General features: G+C 37.9%; 1 protein-coding gene across 1 annotated transcript in view; it reads right to left on the bottom strand.

Annotated features, from left to right (window-relative positions):
• The window catches only part of TMTC2 (transmembrane O-mannosyltransferase targeting cadherins 2), a 257,259-nt gene that overhangs the window by 18,774 nt on the left and 217,441 nt on the right, over positions 1–21,044 (bottom strand). Inside the window, exons 10-11 of the mRNA XM_059816783.1 lie at positions 14,780–14,894; positions 6,438–6,501 (exon numbers count right to left, since the gene is read on the bottom strand). Coding sequence (XP_059672766.1) covers positions 6,438–6,501; positions 14,780–14,894 — 179 coding nt within the window. The remainder of the gene's footprint in view (positions 1–6,437; positions 6,502–14,779; positions 14,895–21,044) is intronic.

Raw genomic sequence — 21,044 nt, 5'->3', positions numbered from 1 at the left:
CTTGTAGAAACTGCTTGTTAATATGATATTGTGTTAACTGATTACATAAACCCTTCAAGTCAAGATATGGTTTAGTCCCCCACATCATGATTAAACCATCTAGTGGAAATTGTATTTGTTTTGCTTATAGGTACATTTCTCCTTCCCCCCTCATTCTATGTGTGTGTCTTTATGTATGTTGTTACAGTAAGACATTTAATCAAGCCCTTTTGAAGTGGTTGAGTGGAAACAGCTGTTTCTGACAATGTGCCATTGACATGGGGCTTAAAGCTGTCATGAGCTCCAGATTGCAAGCAGCACTAATATGTGGTTGGGATGGTAGTGACTTGCAGGTCATGGCACCTCCTTGAGGAATGCTTCTAAGCCAATCAGCTCAAGGTGGTGGCTCAAAGTCTTAAAGCTCTGGTGAGCTCTCTTTCATTTAATACTCTTGAGGTCATACTTCAAAGTGCCCTTTCTTCTCAAGAGCCATTGGCCATATGTAGGGGTTCTAGAGCATATTTTTAAAGATTGGCTGCTTCAAGTTCAGACTTAAAAAATTAGAAATGCAGTTCTATTACACAAATGATGTCTTAAAAGTGAATAAAAGCAGAAGCTTAAGTCAATATCTCACATTCTTGTAAAGAATGCCAATTTAAAGAGAGTTTCTGGATGACTGATTTTTCCACAACAAAGTGAGCTTAAAGTTCACATTTTAGAGTGCCTAACAACTTGTTAAAATAATTTCCTGGTTTGTGAACAGTACAAGATGCAGGGTACCTAGAAACCATCTCTGAATACAGACTTTCCTCAGCAATAGTCCAACTCAGAATAATTACTGCATAAATGTCTTGCTGTCCAAGAAACTTACACTTTAATTTCTTCATGCAACTGAATCTATTAAAATTAGACTAATGTGATTAACATATATCCAGGCCAAAATTGCTAGAACAAACACATATGTGCTTCTCACTGAGAAGGCTCTAAAATGATTTTGTTTTGATCATGGTAAAAAAACAATGTGGGATTGCATTTTCTGGAATGTATTCAAAAAGTTTCAAGGGCTAGGGAAGCTAATCTCTGTATGTTACCTATAGAGTTGAAGGAGGAAAGGAGAGTCCTGTAAGCAAATAAAAGTAGATTCCTTCTCCAAACTGCTTCCTGGACTCCTCTCTCCCCCTTAACTCTCCAGGGGAAAGTCAACTCTGTGAAGCCTATTTGGAAATAAATAGACATAATCTTGAGAATGCTTGCTTCTTCAGTGAAGTTTAAGACAAAATGTTTCCCACCTCCACAGCAGCACTATGTTCTACAGAAAATACTGCTTTTCTGAAATTTGACTGGAAGTTACTTTCACAGAGGATAAATACACACCTACTGTAAATAAGGCCAATCATGTACATCATTAAGAGAACAGTTAGGTCTAAACAATCTTCAAGGAAGATTATGGAGAGGTTCATCTTGAGGGCGCTCACAGGGCACGTGCAGGACAACCAAGGGATCAGGCCCAGACAGCACGGGTTCATGAAAGGCAGGTCCTGCTTGACCAACCTGATCTCCTTCTATGACCAGGTGACCCGCCTAGTGGGTGAGGGAAAGGCTGTGGATGTTGTCTACCTGGACTTTAGTAAAGCCTTTGACACTGTCTCCCACAGTATTCTCCTGGAGAAGCTGACTGCTCATTGCTTGGATGGGTGCACTCTTCGCTGGGTAAAAAACTGTCTGGACGGCTGAGCCCAGAGAGTCGTCGTGAATGGAGCGAAATCCAGTTGGTGGTCGGTCACAAGCAGAGTCCCCCAGGGCTCAGTTTTGGGGCCGGTCTTGTTTAATATATATATATATATATATATATATATGATCTGGATGAGGGGATTGAGTGCTCCCTGAGCAAGTTTGCAGATGACACCAAGTTGGGTGGGAGCGTTGATCTGCTCGAGGGTCGGAAGGCTCTGCAGAGGCATCTGGACAGGCTGGATTGGTGGGCCCAGGCCAATTGCATGAGGATCAACAAGGCCAAGTGCCGGGTCCTGCACTTTGGCCACAACAACCCCATGCAATGCTACAGGCTTGGGGAAGAGTGGCTGGAAAGCTGCCCTGCAGAAATGGACCTGGTGGTGTTGATTGACAACCGGCTGAATATGAGCCAGCAGTGTGCCCAGGTGGCCAAGAAGGCCAACTGCATCCTGGCCTGTATCAGAAATAGTGTGGCCAGCAGGAGCAGGGAGGTGATCATGCCCCTGTACTGAGCACTGGTGAGGCCGCACCTCAAATACTGTGTTCAGTTTTGGGGCCCTCACTACAAGTAGGACATTGAGGTGCTGGAGTGTGTCCAGAGAAGGTCAACGAAGCTGGTGAGGGGTCTGGAGCACAAGTCTTATGAGGAGCGGCTGAGGGAACCGGGGTTGTTCAGTCTGGAGAAGAGGAGGCTGAGGGGAGACCTTATCGCTCTCTACAATTACCTGAAAGGAGGTTGCAGAGAGGTGGGTGTTGGTCTCTTCTCCCAAGGGACCAGCGACAGGACAAGAGGAAATGGCCTCAAGTTGTGCCAGGGGAGGTTTAGGCTGGATATTAGGAAAAATTTCTTTACTGAGAGAGTATTGAAACGTTAGAAGAGGCTGCCCAGGGAAGTAGTGGAGTCACCATCACTGGAGGTGTTCATGGAATGTGTGGATGAGGCATTGTGGGACATGGTTTAATGGGCATGGTGGTGTTGGTTGATGGTTGGACTTGATGATCTTACAGGTCTTTTCCAACCGTAGTGAATCTGTGATTCTTTAAATCTGGAAGAATAATACTAGCCAGATTTGTTTTTTCTTTGCACCCAAGCTGCATTTCAGCTGGTGCTGCTATTGTACCAAAGTGTTTTAATTCTTTTACACTCTGCAGAATGAAGGTGTATCCAAAAGCAAAGATAACGTTCAAGATATGGATATACATTTTAACATACCTGTGCTGTATTCAGTTGTTCCTTTACTGGGTATAATTTTTTTGCAAATACTTGATTCATTGTAATAAAGCTTTTCACGGAGTAAATAAATGGTATTGTCAGTATTTTTCAGTTGTCTCAGAATTAGTTCAATGATGAATGAATCACCCCCAATAGTACAAAAATAAAATCTTTCTGTGTTTGCTTTCTTAAAAACAATGGCTTGCATGTTTCAGAGAAGTTACATTTCTACTGCAACTGTATACTGTTTTTCTGGGGATGATTTTAGCCTCCTTAGTCACAACTTTTTTTTTTATAAAAATGCACTAGTTGAATGAGAAAGTGACTCAGACATGAAAGCATATTGGTTGTTCACTGTTGTGCCCCAATCTTGAGCCACTGAGATAAAAGAAGGCTCCCTTAGGAGACAAATGCAAGAGTGGAGACTGCTGTCTGGAAAAAACATTGAAATAGCCAACTAAGTAGCTGAAAGTCCTAACTCACATGATAGCCATTTAAACTGGACTTGGGTGTTGAAAAGCTCAGCAGAGCAGCTTCTGAATCCAAAGGGCTTATACGTTGGGGAGCAAGTGAGGAAGTACTGTGTATGAAGTAATGCTGCATTCCAAAAGCAACAGGAACAGTTAGGAAACTGAAGAAAGGGATGCAAAACAAAAACAAAGAGAGAATGCAGAGAACAAAATTGTGTCATGAAAGCTCAGTGAGCATATAAATTCACTAACAATCAGTAGAAGATTGAGTTTGTAGTATTACTAGCATCTTTTATTGCTGCTAAGGATGGTATTTTATAGTAGTGATATTACACAATATGTAATATTTGTAAAGAAAAGGATGCAAGAGAATGAAATCTGAGTTTTGTTCCAGGCTGCACTAGCTGAAAATATCTTAGGAGTTAGGCATGGGTCTAATTCTAAAGAGTAACTGATAATTTAGTTGTCTTGGTAGAGTGAATAAGAAAGGAGCTGGTAACAGAGAAATGGATCTTCAGCTTGGAATCTGGAGGAGTGACTGGGGAAACACAGGAGAAAAAAAGTCATGCTGAAAAAAAAGCAGAGAGCTGGTTTACTTGGGATCCTGATCCAAAATTCACTAATGTCAACAGGTACCATCTCAAGCACCAGAAGGGGAAAGGTTCTTATTAAACAGATGCTTTTAGCACTTAATTGTTCTAGGAACAAGGCTGATCCACTGCACAGAATGAGACTTCAGTGCTGCCACAGTATTCTCACTGAGAGGGAATATGGGAACAGACCTCTTGGCAACTAACATTAAACAGGTGCACACAAATATACATATAGCTATGTGTATATATATAGAACTGTATGTATGCATGCATCTACACATTACATCACATTCATATATCTAGTATTTCGAATTTTCTACAAAGAAATGTTTCTAGATCATTAGTGATGGATACAGAAAAATAAAATTAAAATCCTTCAGCACTATATTTTGCTTAAGGACATTTCTTTAGCATCTTGACCTACATAATCTTGCTGATGCTTCACATTCATAAGACAGTGAGAGAACACAGCTCTCAACTGGACCACTGCAGTTTCTCAGTACCTGGGCACACTCTGAGAATCTGACTGGGTCAACACTAGAGAACAGTCCCAGGCACATTTAATTTACCAATACAGATGTAGCTATGAAGTACACAGGATTACACTAATTTGCATTCCATACTCCTTTGGAAAGACCACGAGCTTCTATCTTACCATGTCTGCATTATATTGCTTACTACCTAGAAAAACTCCTGGAGTGGCTTCTTTTCCTCCCACTCTGAAACTATTATGGTAAAATTGAGTATTAATAATAAGAAAAAGATATGTATGACTACTTCTGGTTTTATTTTCATTCTTGAGAGACTGCCCTTGTACAGTTGTCAGACAGTTGATGCTGGCAGTGAAAATGGATACAACTTTCCCACTCTGCATCATTAAAATATTTTTAAAAAGTCATGAACCATATGCATACTATGCTTAGCTAGAAAGTTAAACTTTATTGTCTTGAACATAAAAGTGAAATTATCTCTTAAAGAAAGCTGAAGAGCAGTACCTATTAGATTTTAACTTAAACTGATCAAAGTTAAAAGAAAGTTGCTATAATAAACTGTTCTGATGATCTTATCCTGCAAAAAGGATACTTTGGTCTTAACATGTAAATCTTGTCAGCAATACCTAGAAATACCTAACTTTTGTAGTACCACTGCCATGAGCTAGAAGCCCTCAGTTACTTCCAAAGCTCTCTGAGAAACCTCATGCATATAATCATATTAATATATGGTTTTATATGAATAAATATATTTCTGAGTTTCTTAGAAACGTTTTGAGAGTACAATGAACCACAGAAAAGAGAAGAGGAACTGTACCAACTTTGAGGCAACTGAGGGAATTCTTTCAACATTAAGGTATACACTCAGAAAAAACCAAAAAGTCTTGCATCAGAAAGCATAAGGAATCACAAAGTTCAAATTGTTATCTCACAAAGTATGAATTAAAGAAATACATAGATTTTGGAGAGGTTTTTTAAGAGATGGTGTGAAAGTGCATGATTTCATGTTAGTAAGTTATTTTGGTTCTTTGGATTATATTTTGTTAGCTTGTTTTGAGTTTTAGCTGCTGTTGCTTTTGATCCTTAGGTCTGAAAACTCATTTTAAACCTGTATTTTTTTTTTTAACTTGGCTGTTTTTTCTTTTTTTTTTTACTGAAATTGCTAACTTGTATCCTTAAATTTGGCACTATAGACTTCTGTGACAGGAATGTATTCTACATTTTATTTAGTTCATAAAGTATTAGGTATTTAAAATAAATTTTGCCCCATTTATATTAATGAGTGGGGTTTTTCCCCAAACTGTGAAGGTAATTGAAAAGAAATGTAACATTGAGTAAAAAATGGTAAAGAGAAAATATTTTATTTGTTTAGTTCCTGATGTAATAAAACTGGAAATGAGCTTTTCTTTTTAAAAAGGGTCTGTCACACACTCCTACATATTTCTGCTTCAAGGAATAAGCATTTCTTTGCCAATATACAACAAAAATTGTAAAATTATCTTCAAGTTTGTGGAAAAACAATGTTTGCCAGAAGTTCATGACAGATAAAAAGGCATAAATGTATTACTTAAAATCCCTTAAACAGTGGATCACAGAATAGCCTTTCATTTTCATTTCTCTTTTACTAGTGAAAATAGATGGAATTAGGAGACCTTTCCAAACTTAGTACATTTAAAGGTAGATAAATAAATCTACATCTCGAGATCATTTCCAAGTATGTTAGCCAAGTAAGACTTGTTGCTAAAACACTTCACTGAGGTAACTTGGAAGTATAGTGATTGGTTTGACAAATGAACAGCTTTATCTGACTATCCAAAAATTAACCATTAAAAGAACATATATAATATAGGCTAAGAGATCAAATGCTCCAGCAAGAAGTTTCTCCTCAACACAAAGGGTTCAGCACTGTAGCACGTTCATCAACTTAAGTAATGGATATCATTAAGAAGGTACTTACATTAGGTCTTAATCCTGCTGCCATTTCATAATACTTCTCGGCTTCGTCATTGAGACTAGCTTGTCTGTCAGGACAAAAAAACCCAATACAGTTACACCTCATTTTCCTTGGGTTAAAAAAGAAACCATATCTAAAGAAGCATAGCTAAAAACAAAATACTGCAACTACTCTCTACTGTTTAAGGAAATTATGCACAAAATATGTCAATCTAAAATATTTTTTTGTAGTTCACCATGTCCATACCTTATTTTCTTTTTAGTTCTGAAACGATATTAGTACACACTGGAGAGAAATGCAGAAGGCCAAACACTCATCTGAGGCAAAACCAGAAATGTACCACTCTTCACCAGAGGAAAATCTGGCTTGTTTTTTGCAATTAGCCATACTTTAACAGTAAATTATGAAGCTCTAGATAATACAGTAATGCAGTTCCTTTCTTTGTGCCTCCCCAAGAACACTATCAGTCCAGGAAAAAAAAAAAAAAAATCAGAGAATACAATGATTTCTCAAAAACAGGTTTTCATGATTCAGGGAATTCATTCAAAGAGAGTTCTGATTTCAACATTTCCTCTTATCAGTCTGAGAGGGGATTTAAACTTAGATCTCATATCCCAGGGGAATTAGATGAGTTTCTCGGTACCTGAAACACTATCAGCTCACCTCTTTTTCCTTTCCTTACTAATATAGATGGCATCTACATTCTCCTAATAGTTTAATTTTTATTTCTTCTCCTGAGTTTTCAGTTTAACGCCTTCAAATGAAAATGCAATATGTTGCCAAAGAAATTCAAACACATTTTGTCTCAACAGGCCCTTTTTATCTCTTTTCTCAAACTCCTCTCTTTTCCTTTTGTCTCCACCTTTTTAATTTCCTTCCAACTATTCATTTTGGCTACTGGCCCACTGAATATCAGTTGATCGCATATATGTAATGAGAAAGATGGTAAATATGTAAGAACAACCAAGCAGGACTATCAGGCAGGATACATATCTTCTGCTAAAGTTATTTGCTTTTTTTTCTACGAAGAGTTAGGTCACTTCATAGAAGAGATAGGACAGAAAATCTTCAGCATATTATTGTTTGTTATGCAATTACAGATGCATTTCTGTGATACAAAAATGGGAAAATTAGAAAACAAGGAAAACACTGAGTAGGGTTGGCTGTCGTTTTTTTTTTTCCTTTTTCTTCTCCTTCCAAGAACAGTTACTAGTTCAAAGAGTATCAATCAACTGAGCGCTTGTATCTGGAGATTTTACCTTGTTCATTACATGAGCTTTAACATGCTTTGTTATTCAGTGATCAAATTGTGTTCTAATTTTATGTTTCCATCCACCCAAATTTTAAACATCATTAGTCACATAATACATGATAGCCAATTAATCCCTATCAAGACATTTTGACAGTTATTGGTCTTGGGAGGAGAAAGGGAGGAAGGATAATCCCTTTGAAGTTTCTCACATAACTCACGTGAAAGCTGAAACCACTTCCTGACTAACAATTTGCCAAGTAGAACCTGGTTTATACCTGTTAACTGTTTTAAATTACTTTGCACATGTATCATTGACTCAGTGGCTGCAGTGGTTAGAAACGATTGAATGTCTAAAAATATTCACTTAACATGCTTCTGAATCATTCCTGCTGGCCATTAGTAGCACTTGAAATGACTGGAAAGAAAAAACGTGATACTTCTGAATGTCAGGATTTACTACAAGGCACATAAAACGAAACGTGTCACAGAGCTTTTTTTTCCTGTTTGCACAGAACTGTCAGGAAACAAAGCATTTCTGAACATGGTGAAATTCTGCATGATAAACAAGGTGTCTTACCCAGGAGGCAGATACAGATGGTACGCTTCACCTCCAAAAAGTGTTGTTGGCATGTGAATGTGGAACAGATTAAAATTGTGTCCCCTTTTAGCCCAGTGGAAATACATGGCTTGCTTTCCTCCCACATGTACATCTTGAAACATGGATCATTAATTCCTAACTTGAAATCAGTTGGAATTTATAGTTCTCCATTAAAAATGGTTTATAGAAATGAATGCACACCACACTAATCTGGTCAGGAAAATGCCAGTTCCATTTCTGGGGCATTCAGCAACAGTTCCTTTAGTTAAGATAGATACAGCAGAATTCTGGTTCCCATTTTCACTGGAAATCTAAACTAGAAATTCATTATGTTAAGCCCTAGAAAGGCTTTCCCTTGAGAAAAATAAAAGGCACAGAGGTAGGAAATTGCAGTAACCCTATGCCACTGAGCACTAAAGGGCTCTGGATCAACATCAAACAATGGAAGGACACTACTAAAGGAAACATAATTCACATTAGGGTAAAACATTTTATCTAATGTTGATAATGAAACAAAAAGGAAGGAAGCAAAATGAAGGTTGGAAGACAGTCCTTTTCATAGTTATGAGCTACATTTCAACTTCTATCCTAAGCCTTTTCATGAGAACTGACCTTGAAAACACATCTGATTTCCCCCATTAACACCTAACATTCAATCTTATTTTAAGGGACGAAAACATCTCCTCTTTTTATCCTCTCATAGCTCTTAACCTGAGCCTCCAGACCTACCAGTTCCCTGTATTTTGTTCCAGCTGACTGCTAGTGACACCTCATAAATGTGCTTGACAACACATCGCTCTTAGGTTCTCCTGATGCCCGGTTATATATTCAGCTTGCATTCATTTTGAAACCTTACGTCAATCACTGGAAAAAGTATTTGCTCTAAGAGACAAACAAAACCAAAGCTGACTGGTTTAGATACATAAGCATGGGAATGGGAAAGGGTTATTTTCAACCTGCCTGTTGTTTGTTATAAGGCTTCAGACTGTTGATTTTTTTTTTAAATGAAATCATGGATGTCAGTCCAGCTATAAGGAAGTCTTCTTCAAAGAGATTCCTATTTTAAAATACTGAATGTTGATACTTGGCATTCTTAATAGACCTTTTTGTGTCACAACAAAATCATAACCAGATTCCATACATGTAGAAACATAGAATCAGAGAATTGTTTAGGTTGGAAAAGACTTAAGATCATTGAGTCCAACCGTAAACCTAACATTGCCAAGTCCACCACTAAACCATGTCCCTAAGCACCTCACCCACACATCTTTTAAATACCTCCAGGGATGGTGACTCCACCACTTCCCTGGGCAGCCTCTTCCAATGCTTGACAACCCTTTCAGTGAAGTTTTTCCTAATATCCAATCTAAACCTCCCCTGATGCAACTTGAGGCCACTTCCTCTTGTCATGTCGCTGGTCACTTGGAAGAAGAGACCAACACCCACTGCTCTACAACCCCCTTTCAGGTAATTGTAGAGAGCGATAAGGTCTCCCCTCAGCCTCCTCTTCTCCAGACTGAACACCAGCTCTCTCAGCTGCTCCTCATAGGACTTGTGCTCCAGACCCCTCACCAGCTTCGTTGCCCTTCTCTGGACACACTCCAGCACCTCTGTGTCCTACTTGTAGCGAGGGGCCCAAAACTGAACACAGTATTCGAGGTGCGGCCTCACCAGCGCCGAGTACAGGGGCACGATCACCTCCCTGGTCCTGCTGGCCACACTGTTTCTGATACAAGCCAGGATGCTGTTGGCCTTCTTGGCCACCTGGGCACACTGCTGGCTCATATTCAGCCGGTTGTCAACCAGCACCCCCAGGTCCTTTTCTGCAGGGCAGCTTTCCAGCCACTCATCCCCAAGCCTGTAGCGTTGCCTGGGGTTGTTGTGGCCAAAGTGTAGGACTTGGCACTTGGCCTTGTTGAACCTCATACAACTGGCCTCAGGCCACCAATCCAGCCTGTCCAGATGCCTCTGCAGAGCCTTCCGTCCCTCAAGCAGATCAACGCTCCCCCACAACTTGGTGTCGTCCACAAACTTACTCAGGGTGCAGTCGATTACCTCATCCAGATCATTGATAAAGATATTAAACAAGACCGGCCCCAGCACCGAGCCCTGGGGAACACCACTTGTGTCCAACTGGATTTCACTCCATTCACCACAACCCTTTGGGCCTAGCCATCCAGCCAGTGTTTTACCCAGCGAAGAGTATGCCCGTCCAAGCCATGAGCAGTCAGTTTCTCCAGAGAAATGCTCTGGGAAATGGTGTCAAAGGCTTTACTAAAATCTAGGTTGACTATATCCATATCCTTTATCTTGTCCACTAAGCGGGTCACCTTGTCACTGAAGGAGATCAGGTTAGTCAGGCAGGAACTTCATCCACATTTTTTGTTTTATAACAGTTACAAAATTTACATATATGCTTAGTGATACATACATACATATATATAAGCACATGGACAGTAATTAAGAATGAATAAAATATGTTTAGGCAATAACACAGGGTGAACTTGTGCCTACGAGACTGTGCCAGCACTTGCACTCCATGTTCAAACAGTCAGCGTACTTTGGAGAGCCAAAATACTCTCATAGAAATTCACCGAAAAATGAAGACTATGTCATGTAGTATTGCTCTAATATAGACTTCTGTTTTCAAATAGACAATAAACATGCTATAACTTCATGTAATATGAGTGTTTCCCGCAACAATCCACTGCCTTACATAAGTGTGAAAAAACCAATTATTCCTACAAAACGTGCTTTTAAGCAAAGCTCTTCTTCCTATGCTTGTTTTCATTTGGAGACAACATGAAGCTCTTTTCGTGTTTCTAATTTGTACAGCGGTGTCGCCACACTGCCATTCCTCATTCTCAAAGTAATCATCCCCTAGATCACAGGAAACCTATGTCATGGCAACTCTACTCAGTATGCAACTACAAAATGAAACTTAGCATCGTTAATACATGACTCAGTCACTGAAGCTACAGCCACCATACGGCATTACAAATATATTCTTCACTACATTCCATTAAAAAGTATCTAGCTTTGCTGAAAGGCTTCAAACTGAGGCTATAAGCAAGAGAATAGTAAATACTACAAAAGTAAAACACATGACCAGTTACTGTTTTAAGAAGAACCACCCAAACAGCTACATGACCCTTGAATGAAGCTGTCTAGAAAACAAATTTGTTGAGAAAACAAATTTTACAGGCAAGTACTATGCAAGTTAAAAGCTACCAGACTGTTGCAAAGAAATTAATTACGTTAATCCCACATCTCACCCGTATTACAGATGACTTGATTCATCTGGCATTGCATTATCAGGATCCTACAGGCAAAAAATTAATAACTATGTTTGTGTAATTAGGAATAGGGAGGCCTCTCATTAATGCAAACAGAACTAACCCATTTCTTTTCTTGACTTCAGCTTCAGATTTAGTCACAAATACAGGAAATAAACAGTGTTGGAATACCTGACAGAAGGAGCAGAAGTCTTTCTTGTGACTGCTAAACTGAGAAGAGGCTATCTATAAATACAGCTATTGCATTTGGACATGTTTAACAATTCTGTTGCAAATTTAAGAAAAAAAAAAATTAACCAACAGCATTCCGGTCTATGCCTTGTTCAAAAGTTTCAAAACTTGTTAATTTTTATTTAGCTTGCATTTTAATTTAAACATTTTTCTCAGAGAGTAAAGGCATTAAAAAAAGGAAAATATTGCAGCACTAGAGTAGAAAAATAAATTGGACTTGGACAGAATGTTGTCATCATTTTCCATCCGAAGCAGCTGTAACCCAAATTTGAAAGAATTTGCCTGCAATTCTGAAGAAATGTCTACATGTTTCTGAATGTTGTGACACTCCTTGGGGTAATGGTGGAAACAGGAATATGACAAGAGGGAAAGATGATTCCTTTCTAATGCAACAGTACATCACTGGGTAGAATATTTTGTCTGAAAAAAAATATTAGAGTTTATACAAAAATCTGAGCTGCTATTATTACCTTCCAGTCATTTGGGACACCTTGCATCATCCACATTAGTATCAATTTTTGTCTCTTAATCCACAACACGTCTTTAAAATTTATCCCTTCTCTCTCACAACAGTCAATTCACTTCCATGCCTTATGAACTTCTATAATAAATCTTCTACCTCACAGCTGTGCAGTCCATTCAAAATTCCTACTCACTTACCAGTCCAATTTTATAGCTCTCTACTGTACCTAAAGACCAGCTGATCACCTACATGAAACTATTATATTTACGAATTTCAGCCTTTCATTTATGACTGTCTTTAGCATCCACAGTTTCTAGCTGTGTCACTCTATGCCAGTCTGAATAATCCCTTCTTTCCTTCCTCTTTTGTATTTTGGGATCTGCTTTCCTCTTGGAATCACATCAACTTTCTGTCATTCTAAATAACCTGAAAATCAGATTCTTCTGAAGTCCCACAGACTCATGATGGATTTGTAGCTGCTCTGTCCTAACATATGAATATACATTCCCCTTGTCCAACTGCTATTATGTAAGCAATATATTGAATAAATTGCTAAGTAAAGCAGGAACAAAGGTGGACAACAGAATCACAACCTTTTAGCAAAAATCAGTCAGATCATAACACATGCATTTTTAAGCAAAAACTTGGAAGCACTGAATTTAACTTTGCCACCCGGACTCATGCTAAATCCTCCAGACCACTTTGGACTCCCAGAGCATATTAGGAAGACATTACTATCTTCTACAAAGAAAGCTGAGTATTTAAGTGAAAAATTAGACCAACTGGGTATCCCAAAGGAGCACAGTTGGATTCTAGCTAAACTAAACCACCAGGCCTTTTTTTTGGTTTTTAAGGGTTTTGGTCTGGTGCGTTTTCTTTTTTTTTAAAGGTTTTGGTTTTTTGCTTACAGATAAAATAGAGAATGCAGTTTAGAATCACTGAGCTCAATGCTGGTCAAAACCTCACGAAAAGTGCCGACTTCCAACCAGATCAAGTAGGGTGACCATGGCTGATGTACAGTACAGTAGCATAGCTCTTACGCTGAGACTGAAAATATACTCATATCCCGATGTAAAGACATGTGCCTTCAAGACCTGAGATGCTTCACTCGCTACTCACAGAGAAAGTAAGAGATTTATTAAACCTGTTCCCAAAATAGTATTGATCTGCGTCACCACATTGTAAAATACCTACAAAAAAATCACACCATTAAACCATCTTCCACAACACACTCACCGAAATCAGGAGTCTGACACACCTATACTCTTCTGGATTCAGCATTCATGCCTAACTTGCTAGGCTTCTGTCTATGAATTTGTTTCATTAAACTAAATGTTTCAAATTACTGAATTCTATCTTGAGAGATATTGTTCGGAAAATAATCAGGGGGAAGGGAAAGATCCCAAAAATAGCTCATACATCTGTGGCAGGACAAACTATTGTTTACCAGTGAACCATTTGTCTTGGTTTCCTTTCTAATCTACAGGCTGTAAGAGTTATTTCTCGAAGGGTGTTTTGGGGCGTACTTCAAAATCCTGGTATAGAAACCTTCATTCTGAAACACAGGTCACTTGGCTGAAGCCAAGTCTACCTTCTCTTTAATACCATTTTCTTTTCCTTTTATTTCGTTTTCTAAATGTTAAAAGTATAAACAGCCAAGTGAGATATCTTCATTAGAGAACTAACCTCACTGACTGTTTTGTGCTAATGAAGTATATTTTTTATTTCCTTCTTCATACATTTTCTAAGCATAGATACAATCTAAATGAAATCAAATATCCTCACAGCTGTTAGGCAGACAATAGACAATAATTAGATAGTTATCCTAGAAATAAGCATGGAAGATACCTATTACAGTAATGGGAGCTTAATGATAATGTTCAGGCAGAAGCTTAATGTTACTGAATATCCAGGTATGACAGCTTCAAAGGGAAAAAATAAATCTAAAGTTTTATTCTATTCAGATAGAATAGAATTAAATATAAGACTACATTTTAAATCACAGATTCTGATAATATCATTAAGTGCTCCTATGAGTCTCAAAGCCATCATTAGCCTGGGAATATTTAGATTTCTAATTATCAGAGTGTTCCCTAATGGTATTAACATAAAATGGGATATTTTCAATATTCTCTAGTTACAGCCAGATCAGAAATACGGTCTATTATTTGCAGTTGCTATGCATCCTAAATTTTTAAAGATCAGGTGAAAGGAAATGCTGCAGAAGATTCTTCACAAAACACTTGTTCTTGTATGCAAGCAGAAAGGATTACCTGCTTGTGAACAACAGAAGTTGTATCACAACAGAGATAACACATAGAAAATTAGAAAGTGCTAAACCTGCAACAGTTTCACTCCAATTCTTTTTATCTTATTAGCAATATTGAATTATTCAAAAGAGTTGCTGGGCTTTAAAAAGAACCCTGTGTAAGCAAAGGCTGTAAAGACTTTTTTCCTCCAAAAGAAAGGAGTAAAATCAAGTAAGGCATATGTAAAAGCACTAACCTGAGCATATGGGCTGCATTGAAAACAACATCAAATTCTGTATTATCAAGTTCAGCTGCTTTTTTTGCCATCTCAGCTGCTTCTATCAGGCGGGATTCTTCTAGGAGGAACTGACCTGCAACGGAGTTCATGAACATGAGCCCACAGAAAACAATTGATGGATAATACTTCAGACAATATAGTTAGGAAAAGGAATTACAAAAAAACCAAACCAACCCAGATGTCTCAGATTCAATGTTTAGTCATTTGTTGACTTGCACTGTATTTCAATATCTTTAAAATGTAGTAAATATAGAAAAAAGTGCAATAAATATGACAGGTAATAACTAACTGCAATATTTACAGAATGTATTTATGAATAGTGAGAATGATACAGTAAAACTCAGCCATCAAGAAACAATACTCCCAATTCCTGAGAAGCCTGCCATTTAACAACTTGCCCTTCTGCCTATACACTGATCTTCACTTCCTCAAAACAAAATGAAATAAAATAAAATAGCACCTACAAATGAAATATATTCCCATTTTAAGAGCATATCTCAAAATCACATAAAAAGATATATTTAGATATATATATGCAAACATATTTCTTCAGCTTTAGAATTATAATTATACTTTGCTTTAAAATTATTTTTTATATATATGTATACCTTGATGAACTGGTATCTCATCACTTATTTCAGTAACAGTGAGAGAATCACAACATGCAGCTTTTTACAAGTTTCTTACAGGGTCCTTGCCTTTCCAGTAAAAAAATAGAAGATGGCTAAAATCAAGTGACTGAAATTTTACAAATGACATTATCATAATCATTAAACCAAGTTAAAACTGAGAAGAATGAATAATTTAGCACTAACCAAACTTCAACTGAAGTACAGTAGTTTCAAAGCAAAACACATAACAACTAGTAAAACTCTATAAAAATGAGTTTTCTTTTGAAGAAGAGGAAAAAACCCACTTTAGAAGGTACTCAAACCACCTTATTTCTGCTCCTTTTAATGACTTTTTCACGCCTAATTTGTAAAATGTGTTATTTTTGGATCAAGGACTTTTCAAAGTGTTTCAGCCGTCTAGACTCTGTGTCTACGTAACTTTATATTTGGAAAAGCTATCTTGAAGTATGGTGATTATATATTCCAGCATCCCATCCTTCCTTTTTTATCCTACTTCATAAAGTAAGATCACTCAACCAAAAGTCCACCAAGCCATCCCTGGCCACAAGTCTCTTCAGGAACAATATACAGTGAACAAATGACTTCCTTTCATGGCGAGGGATTTTCTTTCTTTCTTGCCTCCTTTCCTCATACGTTCCCTGCTACATGTTCGGTATATGCATATGCAGAAAATCCGTTTAACCAGAGCTAGCAAGTTCTGTAGGGGAACAGTGAATCCAGTGATGCATTGGTACAATGAACACATTCGCAGAAGGAATTATCTCAATACAAAAAGGATGAAAGACAGCTTTCCCAGCTTTTTCCTTTCTCTGTGGATACGTTTCAATTTAGCAAAAGATGGAAGATTATTTACTCGGACACTCATCTATATCTTAGTTATTCAGATCTGCAGACAATCTTGGAAAAACATTCAGGTGCCTTTTTGCATTCATAGCATAAGGTTTGCTTGCTTTAGTTACATTCACACTCTAATATGTGCCATCCTTTCATGCATTATGATGCTTTGTGTTCATTGTTTTGAGAAACAGAAATTTCCGAAAGGGCTTTCTCACACAGAAAAATAAGTAAGTAAATAAATAAAAAGAGAGAAACATAAAAAGAAAACATATGGGAACAGTTTGGATCTTAAGAAATTAATTTGCCTTCAGAATTAGAAACCATCCCTTGAGCCATTAATGGTAGTCTCTTATGAAGGGAAAAAATAAATCTTGACAAAAGCTACAAGTTCGCTTTTTTTTCCCTTTTATTTTTCCTTTTGGGTACCACATCAGCGTATGCCTTATACATATAGGAGGACAAACTCAGATATGAATCTGAAAATTCTCAGACAAGTAAATCTACCAACTACAACTGGCAGTTCATATCTCTTGATTTGGGCTGAATTCCTATTTTTTGAAACAAGCTTGACCAAATAGTCTTCCAGTTCTCTTCCAACAAATGAACTAAAACAGTATCCCTAATCTTTAGGTCCATGATAAAGCAAACCAGCCTTAAACTGTTAACATTAAGGTTCTTCTGTTAATATACATGCTTTAGATTTCTACAAGAAGTCTAATTTAGAACAGGACAACATTATATATATTTACTTAAAAGCAAGTGTGCTGCTAGATGCTTCAGTTAAAAGCTTGTTTTTATTAATTGTTTTTCTAGGACTTTGGCTGGATACATTCCATTAGTCTACATGGACACATCAAAAATGTCAGGAACAACTCTAAACTAATGTTTTAAATTGTTAAAACCAGATTTCAGTCTCCATTTACTACTAGGTCTCTAAAAAGTGTCTCTATAATAGGATTATTATTTTATATAACGTATTAAAGGATTATCTTTATTACAGGATTACCAAAGTTAACTAAAAACAACTGCAAGTACTGCATGACACCAGCCAAGTACAAGTAAAACTTTCAGTTCTCCAGAAAAGAAAATTCTAGGGCTGTGCATTACCATAAACAAGTCTCTCCCCTGTACTGGAGGTGGTAATAAAAGTGGCAATAACTCATGCTGAGTGGCTAGGTAGCAAATGATACATAGCACCCTCCTGAAACCAACTGTAGCATCCTTTACACCCAAACCCTTAGAGGACACCGACTGCAAACAGGAGAGGGGAACACCCCGTAATTGCCTTAGTCATTGCCTGAGTAGAGGTGATTTAATCAGAGGCTGCTGATTAAGCATTTCCTTAATTGGATGTGCTATAAATATAATTGACTGCTACCTTCTCAATCTGGTGGAAAAGTCAATACCTGAGTGTACAGGTGTGTGGTGGGTTGTTCCCTGCCAGCATCCAAGCACTCACACAGCCGCTCACTCACCCCAACCCCAGCAGGGTGAGGGGAGAAAATAGGAAGAACAAAAGCAAGAAAACTTGTGGGTCAAGATAAAGACAGTTTACTAGATGAAGGAAAGAAAAAAAAAAAAAACCACCCCAATAAAAACAGAGAACTGGAAGAAATATCTCACCAGTTCTCACATGCAGACTGATGTCCAGCCAGTCTCCAAACAAAGGCCACCTTAGAAGCCAAAACCCCTCTTCTTCCTCTAGCCCAGTTTTTATTGCCGAACATGACGTTATACAGTATGGCATATCCCTTTGGCCAGGTTGGGTCAGCTGTCCAAGCTGTATCCCCTCCCAATCACATGCCCACCCCTAGCCTACTCGCTGAGGAGGCAGAGTGGGAAAAAGAGAAAGCCTTGACACTGTTCAAGCACTGTTCAGCAACAGCCATGACACTGGTGTGTTATCAAGGCTTTTTTAGCCACAAATCCAAAACACAGCATCATCCAGGCTTCTACAAAGAAACTTAACTCCATCCCAGCCAGACGCAGCACAAGGTAGAAACTTTCAGTTGAGAATTGATTTGCCAAGTTCTCCTGAAAGGCAGACTAATTTTATTCACACATCTAAATTTAATTTAAAGCACCTAAGTAGAGATATCCCATTTTGAAGACATTAGCTGCCATTCCTTTTAATATAATATGTTAAATTCATACAAGAATGAACTGGATTGGCAGTTTACTGCTGCACTTTCTTCATTAAAAAGCAGACTTCTGAACTCTTCCTGTCAAAGCCAAAAAGATGTGTTTTCCCAAGAGAAAAGCACTAGCAGGGCAGAATATTGGCAAGGTGTTGAAGGTGGATCAGAAGGTCTGATCCACAAGCCCCTGGATCCAGGAACCACTTGTGCGGGTCTAAATTTACAAGCAGGATTTTCTCCTCTGACAGGCAGCTGGCAAACCACACAATTTATGAGACACTGCCCAATATCACATACAGAGCTTTCTTATTGCAGGTGTCATGACTCCGACCCTTGCCAACAGCGTAAATTATGGTAGTCTGATTGTTTATTGGAATCAGAACCAACTTTTGAGAAAACAGGTTTCTAGAAGCTCCGAATAGAGCTATTCTAGAACAGGAATGGGAAATCCACAGTCCAGGTTCAGATGTGATCTTCAACAACATTGTTCTTTGCATGGAACAACATTACTTTTTTAATAGAATTTTCCACCTTTCTTGCTTGACAGTGCAAGACGATATAGACAGTATTCAATACTTCACTGTCCTCCTAGTCATTTTTCCCTAAACTAAGATATCTAAGCATCAGAAATAGCATAAAAGCTGAAGAATTCTGTACCTACAACCTTTTACAAACTTACTTTTTCTTGCAAATCATCAACATTGGTTTTGAGTCTATATTTGACCAAAAAATAGGATAAAAGTATATATGTAATTTAAAAAACAACAACAAAAAATTTCCAGTTCATGGGAACTGAAAAAAACAACTTACTTTCATCTTCTGACAAAATTTTTACCAAAATTCATCCACAGAAATGAAAGCATAGAGCTCTCTATCCTGTGTAATTGTCTCTCTAAAGAATGATCACAAACATTTGTAAAGTATTTTGTTAAGACATGTGCCAACACCACTTTAAAAGCCATACATCTGAATTGGTAGTTCTGCTGCTTTATTGTAATATGAAAGGTATTAGTTGGTTGGGATATGCTTGTGTGTAACGATCTTTTATGTTCAGAGCACAAAGGGATTAGTGCCTTCCTCTAGAATGGGCTCAACTATTGCCTACAGGGACTATGAGCTTTCACTTTACTAGATAAAAGTGCAAGTTGCACCAATCTTTCTTTAATTGAAATGTTCTCTCTTTTGCTCGCTGGCAAACAGTCAAAGGTACTTTGTACCAGAACAGAGTAGGTTTCTGAAATAGCTCATCTTGCTACCACTGCTTTTGAAAAGAACCATTTTGAATGTTCTCAGAATGCTGTTATTCTGCACTTACTTAGACTTCAATGATTTACACTCATGTCCTGATATCTTTAGTAATCCAAGCAAAACTGAGTAAACTACCTTCAGAATAAGAAAGAAAAAACTTCTAATCCCACCATAATAGGGAATAATTAGGACTTGCTTCTTTTAATGTATGTTTGTCACCAAATCTTCTGCATCTTATCCTCTTCAAAAGAGTTTTCTCCTTCCACAGAAGCAACTTAAACAACTATATTAACTTGAAAAGTGGCCATATCAAGACCATAGACTCAACTGTCAAATCTGTTTACAATAAACTTCACTAGAAGTTCTTCTGGCACATTCAACAGCGAGGATTTGAAGCCGACTATTTGTTGGTGCCTTCAAAGCATTTCAAGTTTCAACAGAAACCAGAATAGGGATCGGGTTCTGGCTGACCCAATGCATTGTGACTTGTCTTTGAAGCACACCATAAGGCTACAAGATCAGTGTCTTGAGAACTGAACTACATTCTCACTGACATCAGCAGAACCACCACTGAAGTCACCATCAACTTCAAGTCTGCTGTGGCAACACAGAGCAAAAAAGCACATGCAACCAGAGATTTCTGAATGGAAAATTTCAATAGCATTCTGTGGAAGAAATGAGGAGACCTTGTCTCAGAGTTGACTTCCAAAGCCTTTCAGGTGATGAATCAATGTTGCAAGCCGCCAAGTCAACAGACATGACCTAATGTAACTGTTTCCTTTAAGAGTTTCAAAACAGATTCATTGGCTGTGAATGAGCAGTTCCCAGACCAAGGGAATGTTTGCTTAAAGATCCTGCTTTCCAGACCTTTTAAGACCATTTCTTGCTGAATGTGTAGGATGTGACAGGGGAAACAAAGAGAAGTTACATCAGGATCACCTAGATGGTAGCAGTGTTCCGGTTTGTTTTGCTGCTCCTTATATCCCATTCCATCTTTATCTAAAGTTGTTCTCTGGCTTTTTTGCTGGAAGGACTTTTGGGGAGTTTATCCCCTCAACTGGTTCCCACAGAGAATATTACTCCATGTAAATAAAATACATAGAAAGATTATGCAAGCCAGTGGGTGCTGCAACATCAGTATATGCACTGGCTTGGAAAAATCTTTTCTATTAGCTTTTTTCTTTGACTGAAAAACTTATCTGTTGTCATTGTGCTAAATATACCACTGGATGTCATCCAGAGCACAAACAGAGATAAGAGAGAAAAAATTAAATTGCCAGCCTTTGGGACTCGATGACTGAACTTGTGACCACATCTGGATCACTGGAAGCTCTCACTAAAACAAAATATTAATGATGAAAACATGTA

This window comes from Gavia stellata, chromosome 4 (assembly GCF_030936135.1).
Source record: "Gavia stellata isolate bGavSte3 chromosome 4, bGavSte3.hap2, whole genome shotgun sequence".
NCBI lineage: Eukaryota > Metazoa > Chordata > Aves > Gaviiformes > Gaviidae > Gavia > Gavia stellata.
This window is presented reverse-complemented; position numbering and strand designations above follow the sequence as displayed.